General features: G+C 41.8%; 1 protein-coding gene across 1 annotated transcript; it reads left to right on the top strand.

Moving 5' to 3' along the window:
• Positions 1-5,690: 5,690 nt before the first annotated feature.
• Positions 5,691-8,508, top strand: LOC140499335 (hydroxycarboxylic acid receptor 2-like). The gene has a single exon (XM_072600598.1). The coding sequence runs from the start codon at positions 5,723-5,725 to the stop codon at positions 6,806-6,808; it is 1,086 nt and encodes a 361-aa protein (XP_072456699.1). The 5' UTR covers positions 5,691-5,722; the 3' UTR covers positions 6,809-8,508.
• The last annotated feature ends 843 nt before the right edge of the window (positions 8,509-9,351 follow it).

Raw genomic sequence — 9,351 nt, 5'->3', positions numbered from 1 at the left:
TCTTCCATTAAAATGGAGGATCCCTGAAGGCAGACCTGTCCTGCTTGCTTGGATTTATATCTCCAGAGCTTGGCACATTTCTGTTGTTGTTATTTAGGCATTTTTTTCAGTTGTGTTCAACTCTCCTTGACCCCATTTGGGGTCTTCTTGGCAAATATACTGGAGTAGTTTGCCATTTTCTTCTCTACCTCTTTTTACAGATGAGGACCCCTCCCCCCCCACCATGTATAGACCCTTGTCCATCCCAGTCCAACTTTCCATTTCAGGAACCACAATCAAATCAACTCTGTTCCTGTTCCTGGAAAGGCTGTGTCAATCTACTCTGCTGTGGTTCCCCTCATTCACCATCCCTATAACTTTCCATACTAAACCACGTCTGCCAGACCACTACTCCCTTAGATGTATCGGTTCCCCCTAGGACTCCAGGCACTGTTTCCTATGATTTCCCTAACCGAAACATTCCTCCCTGACCACTCAGCTCAGCGCTTGGCATTGAGACATGGCATAATAAATGTTTCCAAATCCATTCATATGTTGGAATTTTTTTCTACTTCCTCTTACAACATTCAGTTTTCTCCATAATTATCAACTAAAAAAATCCCCCAAAACCTCTTCTCTGAAATCCCTGTGATAAGAGAGGGTGGAAAAGAATCTCCTCAGGAAGGATCTCTTCTTCTCCTTTCTCTGAGAAACATGTCATCAGCTCCTCTCCATATTTCTCCCTGAATAACTAATTCCAGATGGTGTTGAGCAATCCTCAAGGATCCTAGATACAACACTCACCTTCTCCCTAACACTAAAGAGATGAATTTTTTGTCAAGTCACTTTCTCAACTGGCTTTTCAAATGCCAACTGTTTTGGCAATTTAATTGGCAATAAAATGCGAAATTGTTTTATCTCAACATTCTATCTGCATCCAAGTACTTAAAAGGAAGACAATGGTTTCTATGGCCTCAGAGAGAAAGGCTGCCTTGAAGCTTTTCCCTCTAGAATGAGTCCTGGGCCTCATGTCTGCTAAGGACCCATCTGATTGAGTTTGGAATTGTTTAATCATTTAAATGGACATAGCTGAATTTGGGATGGGGGGAAATGGAAAGGCATAGGCGTTTTATACAGTATAGTACCTACTATGTGCCAGGCATTGTACTAAAGCACTGTACAAATATGATCTCATTTGAGACTCACAACAACTCTTCAAAGGAGGTGCTATTATTATCCCCATTTTATAGTTGAGGAAACTGCTGGGAACAGGGGTTAATTGACTTGCCCAGGGTCACACGGTCTGTACGGTCTAGGGCTGGATTGGAACTCAGGTCTTCCTGACTCCATGCCTGGTATTCTATGCACTATGGCACCACCCAACAGCCTTTGGACATAGCTCCTCATGAACCCCACCTACAACATTAGAGAGGGGTTGAGATCTGGAAAGAAGGCCCCCAAAGAGAACCCCAAAGCATGTCTAGGGCCTAGCCCACATAGGATCATAGATTTAGAGCTGCAGATGGGAGATCTAAGGCACAGGAGGCTAAGTGACTTAAACAGGGTCACACAACTAGTTAGTCTGAACAGGATTTGAACTGAGGTCTTCCTGATTTCAAGTACAGCACTTTATCCATTATCCCTTGGTGCCTTTCCTTTCCCCTCATTTGGTCCAAGAGAATCGGTATTATACCAAATTCTACACTCTAGTGCATGGTGTATAGATTTCATGGAGTCTGTTAACTCGGATTGGGGGAGGAAAATGACATCTTAATTTTCCTTAACCTTCAACTGAATGCAGCTTTTACTTAAATTATTTAAAAGCATTCCTTTGAGAACAGCTTCTACAGGCTCCATCAGATTGCCCGAAACAATCAAAGATTAAGGATGTCTGCTCTGCTGAGATCTGAGGATGAGGAATAGATGGGAGAAATGTATTATCCCCAGGGAGGAGGACAAAAGAACACAAATGGGCACTTGGTCCGCTTCCAGCAAATGAACGGGTTTTCCAGGACCTCATTCTTCCCCTTTCCTTCTATGGGTCCCTCTGTCCACTCTATGTAAAAATAACCAGCTTCCTCCTAGCCCACTAAGTTCCTTCCTTCCACTAACCCACACTCTGCTTTCATTTCCCAGATCAATTCAGTTCAACAAACCAATTATGACAAAGCATTGGTATCATAAAGATCAAAATGGCAAACATCCTGTCCTCAAGCAACCTAAGTCTATTTTACATAGTGGAGGGGAACAGATATCATCTGTTGGTCTTTAAATATGACAGTGTTGATTTTTGCCAAGTTAATGACAGTAAAATAAAAAATATTGAAAAATACATTTATTATATATGTTAAAATACTTAAATTGGAAATAACAGAGCCTCATAGTTTTATACATTGTTATTTTTCAGTCATTTCAGTTGTGTCCAACTCTTTGGGGGATTTTCTTGGCAAAGATACTGAAGTGGTTTTGCCGCTTCCTTCCCCAGCTCATTTTACAGATTAAAAAACTGAGGCAAACAGGGTTACTTGACTTGCCCAGGGTCACACAGCTAGGAAGCATCTGAGACTGGATTTGAACTCAAGAAGGTGAGTCTTCTTGACTTCAGGTCCAGTGCTCTACTGGACCACCTAGCAGCCCACAGTTTCATATAGAATCCTTTTTTTCAGTTCTCTTCATAATTGTTGTTTATAATAAGCAAGAAAGTTTAAATTTTAAAAAATTCTTAAGTAAATAAAAACAAAATGGAGCCTCTCACATACTTTAACCAGGATGCTTTAGAAACATCAACCAAGTTACTCCTGATCTATGGTGCAGATTGACCAAGATTGGGGGGTGATCCACTGAAAATACTCTGCTTTTCATGGGGTTTCAACCAGCTTGGTTTCTGTCTTTTGAAATGATTCACTGTGACAAGCTTCCTGAGCCTGGTGAATGGGAAAAAAGCCTAAACAAGATTAAACGAGCCTCCAATCTTCCTTTAGGGTAAGAAATTCCCTGAAATTGGCCTCCAGAATCCAAGGAGAAGAGTCATTTGTTGCCTGGAGAGTTTTGAATTTTTGTTTAGAATCAGAGAGCTGGAAAGATCCTTGGTGGTCTAGTCCAATCCCCTTGTTTTATTGATGAGGAAACTGAAGCCCAGAAAAGGAGATGATGGTATCCCAGAAACACAGCTTATAGAAGCAGAGTTAAGTCTAGAACTTCCCCTATAACAATGGAGGAAAGCTCTGAGCATCATAGAATTACAACTGGAAAGAACCATAGAAGTCTATTGACTCTTATTGTACAGATGAGGAAACTGAGGCCTGGAGAGAATAGATGTCTTGCCCAGAATCATACAGGGAGTAACAGCGGCTAGAGTTAATTCAGGTCTTTAGCTTCAAATCCTGTGCCCATGTTGTCTCTTGTCTCTAAGGAAATCAGTCAGCCATTAAACATTGACTAAGCACCTACTATGTGTCATGTGCCACACTAAGTGCTGGGGATATAAAGAAAGACAAAAACCAGTGTCTGCTCTGAAGGGCATTCACAATCTAATGGTGGAGACAAATAACTAGGTACAAACGAGCTACAGACAGAATGAATGTGAAATAATCCACAGAGAGACAGCCATAGAATAAAGGGGGATTGTCATCAGTTCCATAGATTTTACTTCCCAGACCATCCTTCGTATAGCACAGATCTGCCCTACTCAAAAGGGTATGAGTATGCTCCTTGGCTCCCTATTGCTTCTGGGATAGAAATATCAACCCTTTCACTTGACCTTTCAAGTCAACTGCATTCTAATCCCCAATCTGTCATTTTCCTTTTCTCACATTAAAATTAGACTTATTTTATGTTACTCCCTTTCATAAGCTCTTTGGTTCAGCCTTGTCCCACTTCCCCCACTCCCTTGCATAAAATACTTTCTCTTCTCCTTCCTTCCTTCCTTCCTTCCTTCCTTCCTTCCTTCCTTCCTTCCTTCCTTCCTTCCTTCCTTCCTTCCTTCTTAGGTTAAGTCAATTCTCACCTTAGCCTTTTTTAATCCAACTGGCTCACCCCTCTCCGATTCCATAGACTGTCCAGACCATCCAGCAATGTACCAGGACAGCAATGTCCACCCAGTGTAGACCTCTTACCACCTTCCTGTCATTTATACCCCACCCCCACCTTTGCTTAAGGAACAATAATAAAATTAATGAATTGCTATTGGAAAGGCTGAAACAATTTACTATTCCATTTTTCTACTTAAAAATTCTCATGTCTGCCAAATTAAAGCTCCCTTCCCTGGCCACCTGGCCTAGATATGTGCTGTTTCCCCCAGCAACAATAATAATGATAATATCGTACCTATTAGGGGCTAGATACATCATGTATGAGATCTCATTTGAGTGTCAGAACAACCCTATGAGGTAAGTACTACAGTAGTCTTCATCTTACAGATGAGGAAACTGAGACAAACAGAGACTAAGTGACTTGCTAAGGGTCATACAGCAATTATGTATCTGAGTCTGAATGTGAATTCAGATCTTTCTGACTCCAGATCCCTCTCTCTAGCCACCTAGACTGTGTTCCTGAGGTCCTTTCTGACTGATTTTCTGTGAAATTTCACTTGCATGCTATTAATAGGGTCTTGCCACTAAATACCTCAATTTCCTTAAAATAGGAGATCTTTAGAAACTGCCCACATGCGTTTGTGCCTTTCTTTGTAAGTAGCAGTGTCTGACACGTAGGAGCCGTGTAATAGATGCTGCTTTTTATTGTTGGAAAAAAGAAGAAAAGTTCACTATAATTCAATTTCCTGCCCCACTGGAGAGCCAAAGAGGGCTCGCAGCAAATGGCAAAACAATTCATTTTTTAGCATACTTTTCTAACTAGAAAATAACTTAAAATTGAGGGCTGTTTCATATTTGTGGAAGGCATATCAAACGGGACAGTGAAGAGAAATTGAAGATATTTGCCCTTGCAAAGGATTCATTACTATTTTCTCAGAATTCCAAAAAATGATATAAATGGATGTATGTGTTTGTGTGTGAGTTCAAATAGTTCTAGAGGCTTTTTTTAAGAAAAAATTACATTGTTTAGTCTGGCAAATGTGTTTTTGTCAGACATAAATAAACTCATTATTTATCCTTAATAATTTCTGTAAAATATCTCTACGCACACACATACATACCATACACACTCCATAGTGACAAACACACAGGATCACAGAGCTGGAAAAGACAGCAGAGGTCCACCTCTTCATTTTACAGATGGGGAAACTGAGTCTCAGATCGGTTAAGTGACTTGCCCAAATTGACACAAGGGTGCAAGTGACAGAGAGAGGATTTGAGGCTTTGACACTAGAAGTCCTGAACTGGCCTCACAGACTCAATCCTCCCATAGAGGATATCCTTCACATTCATAATAATTAAATAGCAGTCTGTTCAAATTTACCCTTCACATTTTCACCAAGTATTGTGAGTTCTATTGACCTCAGGGATTTTTATTATTTGTTTATGCAAACAGCTAGTGAAAGGTTGCATAATCTCTCTGCTCTCTGTCTTTTTCTCTCTCTCTCTTTTTTTAAGCTGTCTCGTAGTTTCCTGGTAACCATTCAGTCATCTATTTCGACACTTCTGACCTAACATAAAGACAAGCCCACAGTTAGTCACCCTCACGCACACACCTCTTTCCTTGAGAGCTCATGAGGAGAGGCAATCCGATCCGCCAGTTGTAAGGAAGAAACTCTTTGGTGGAGGTTCTCTCTTTGCAAAACCAAGCCATGAGTAGCAACAACTGCTGTGTCTTCCGTGATGAATTTATTCCTCGGGTGTTGCCCCCAGTGCTGGGACTGGAGTTTGTATTTGGGACCATTGGCAATGGTCTGGCTCTGTGGGCTTTCTGCTTTTTCCTCAAGTCCTGGAAATCCAGCCGAATCTTCCTCTTCAATCTGGCTATGGCTGATTTGCTTCTGATCTTCTGCCTTCCCTTCCTGACGGATAACTATGTCAGAAAATGGGACTGGAAGTTTGGTGACATCCCTTGCCGGATGATGCTCTTTATGTTAGCCATGAACCGGCAGGGCAGCATTATCTTCCTTACGGTCGTGGCTGTGGACCGATACTTTCGAGTGGTTCACCCCCATCATGCGTTGAATAAGCTATCCAATAGAACAGCGGCCATCATCAGCTTCCTTCTGTGGGGTATCACCATTGCCCTTACCGGCCATCTCCTTGTCACCTCCCATGTGAAAAAGATGGGAGACTCACAGTTCTGCAGCAGCTTTGCCATCTGCCCAACCTTTGGCTGGCACGATGCCATGTTTCTCCTGGAGTTTTTCCTGCCCCTTGGCATCATCATATTCTGCTCTGCCAGCATCATCTGGAGCCTTCGGAAGAGGCAATTGGACAAGCAGGTTAAGATCAAGCGGGCCATCCGATTCGTCATGGTGGTCACCATTGTCTTTGTGATCTGCTTTTTGCCCAGTGTGGCTGTGAGGATAAGAATCTTCTGGCTTCTCTACTCACAGGGCACCAGCAACTGTGAGATCTACCGTTCAGCAGACCTGGCCTTTTATATCACCCTCAGCTTCACCTACATGAATAGCATGCTGGACCCCCTGGTATATTACTTCTCTAGCCCATCTTTCCCCAACTTCTTCTCCAAGCTGATCACTTGCCATCTTTGGCAAAAGTCAACAGGAGACTCTGATAACAACCGCAGCACCAGTGGGGAGCTCACAGGGGACTTGGGCCTGACCAATTCCAATGGTGGGAATGCCATCACCAGAGAGAGTCTGCCAAATGCATTAATGATCAACTCCAGTGTGGCATGGAGCCCTATCAATACAGCCCCAACTTCTCCTTAAACAACCCAGGTGATGGCAGAGAAGGGAGAGTGAGGCTACTAGAACTAAGATTTCTAGTGGTGGTCTATGGACCAATGCCAATGGACTGGTCCATGGATACCTGTTGTCTTCAGAGCTGATGGCTCAAATGGAACAAGAAAAACATTGCAGTAACTTTCCATTCTGACCTGCTGCCATAAATTCTTCAGGAAAAAGGATGGGAGTAAAGTTCATCTTCTGGACCGCTTGGCTTAATTTATGCATCTCAAAGCATCTGCTACATCACAAACCTAACAACATGGGATCGAGGCCAGAAGAGGCCATAAATTTTGACCAGCCATTCTCTCGGCTGTAAAGCTTCTGGTCAGAACTTACATCTTGTTCCTTCTCCTTCCATGCGTGGAAGTAGAGCTGGTGGGGGAGGACAGGTCCTCCACTTCAGAAGCAACATCCGGCAGGATTGTATGCAGAACCAAGAGACAGGAGGAGAGCCTGGTCCTTCCAGCAAAAACCTGGGTTTAGGTGGGGTTAGTGCATCTGGGATCAAGGAGACTCCTTAGCTTCATTAAATAATATCCGTGTTCTCCAGAATGAAAGGAAGAGAATGAACCCAAGGAAATATAGATCCCATTAAAAGGTGAGGAACTGGACGGTGTTACTAAGTGATATTAAATGACATTTTCAGTCCAGCTAATGGGCTACTAATCCATCCATAGTTTGTTTACACTTGAGGGTTCAGTAGTTAGAAAAAACAAACCACCCTCTCTGGTCTCAGAAGAAAGCTGCCTCTTAATTGTTTGCTTTTGACTTTTAAAGGGAAAATGCTTGACCTGTGGGTCAAAGGAAGGTGGCTTGTGTGCTCTGTGCATATTTTTAACCACCTCGGTTATCCAGTTACCATGATTTCATTACTTTAATAAACTTTAATAGAAAAAATGCCAGCTTGTGTTGCATGTGTTTGGGTGATGGGTCACAGAAATGCTTGTCTGTCCTTTGAGCTGTTATGTTGAGTTATTGAAGGTGTACAATGGGAAAATGCAGAACAAGGACGAGCATTAGTTTTTCACTGGGGGAAAAAGAAGTTTCCATTTTGACAGTTTCAATTCCGAATCTTAACATGGTAAGAAAAAGTCCTGGTTTGTGGCGAGTTAATCACCTGGGTTTCTGCTGAAGCTCTATTCTGGCTCCCAGGCACTCCTGGATTCCTTAACGAGTAGGAACTTGTCCCTGACCTCCTTAGATCCTGACAAGAAACTTACAGATGGTCCCACCCTATCTGCCTGAACAGAGATAAATAAATAATGAGAGTAATCTCTGTATTTCAAGACTCCCCTGGATGTGTTCATCTTACAATACTTCTGAGAATGATAGGGCTACTGGGAACCCAGGGGCCTTGGAGGGCAACCTCCCTACTTACAGATAAGGAATCAGAGTTTCTAGGGAGGTGACAAGATTATGGACTTATAGATCGGAATATGAAAGAAACCTCCGAAGCCATCTAGGCCAATTCTCTTAATCCCTCCCCTCCTATTTTACAGATGAAAAAATTGAGATCTAAAGAGAGGAAATTACTTGTCCTGGGATCACACAAGTAGTACATGACAACAAAATTTGAACCCAGGTCTCCTGATTCCAAATCCATCTCTCTTTCTATTTAATTGCCTTTAAAATTTAATTGAGATCTTTTCTTTTTAACATCATCTAAATTTTCCATGTCGTTTGCCCTACCCAATCCGAAAGAGTCATTCCTAATAACAAATAATGAAAGAAAAGAAGGAAGAGGAAAAAAATCAGCTAAACTGATCATTTTTTAAAAAAATCTGATAATATATGAATCTGATAATACATGCTCATTCATCGATGATCCACATGAATGATTCACATTTGTGGAGCCCTGCACCTCTGCAAAGGAGTCAGGGGGGTTCAACTGCATTTCAATCAACCAGTCTGCAAGCATTTTAGCCCCTTATTCTGTGAAGGGTGTATGTATGAGACACTAAGCTAGGGTCTGGGGCAACAAAGAGAAAGAAGCTAACTAGATTCTGCCTTCAAGGAGCTCATGTGCTAACAGGGAGAAACACTGTGAACATAAAATAATATATGATACCTACAAAGTGGATACAAAGTAATTTTGTAGGGGAAAGCACTTGCTGCTGGGTTAGGGTTGGAAGATTGAGAAGGGTCTCCTGCAAAAGCCTGCATTTGATTTGTCTTTTTAAAAATTAAGTCTATTTTATTGATAGCTTTTGCTTTTTCATTACTTATATTTCTCCCTGGATCTCTTTCACTCCCATACCCCATTATAATAAAAAAAATTTTTATATAAGATGAGGCAAAAGAGAACTAAAATTCAGCAAAACCAATTGATATGCTAAAGAAATATGACACTGTGCAGCATTCTGCATCCCTAGATGTCACTCTTATTCCCTACGTCAGCAAAGGAATGAGGAATAACCTTTGGAGCCAAGGCTATTCTGTGTAATTTGGAGACATTCATTTTTCATTCTTCTTTCCTTTTATGTCGTTAAGTTTCGAAAGAAGCTTGGGATTCTAAGAGGTGGAGG

This window comes from Notamacropus eugenii, chromosome 4, assembly GCF_028372415.1.
Source record: "Notamacropus eugenii isolate mMacEug1 chromosome 4, mMacEug1.pri_v2, whole genome shotgun sequence".
In the NCBI taxonomy this organism is placed as follows: domain Eukaryota; kingdom Metazoa; phylum Chordata; class Mammalia; order Diprotodontia; family Macropodidae; genus Notamacropus; species Notamacropus eugenii.
The sequence above is the reverse complement of the archived record's forward strand: the minus strand, read 5'-3'. Positions and strand labels throughout refer to the sequence as shown.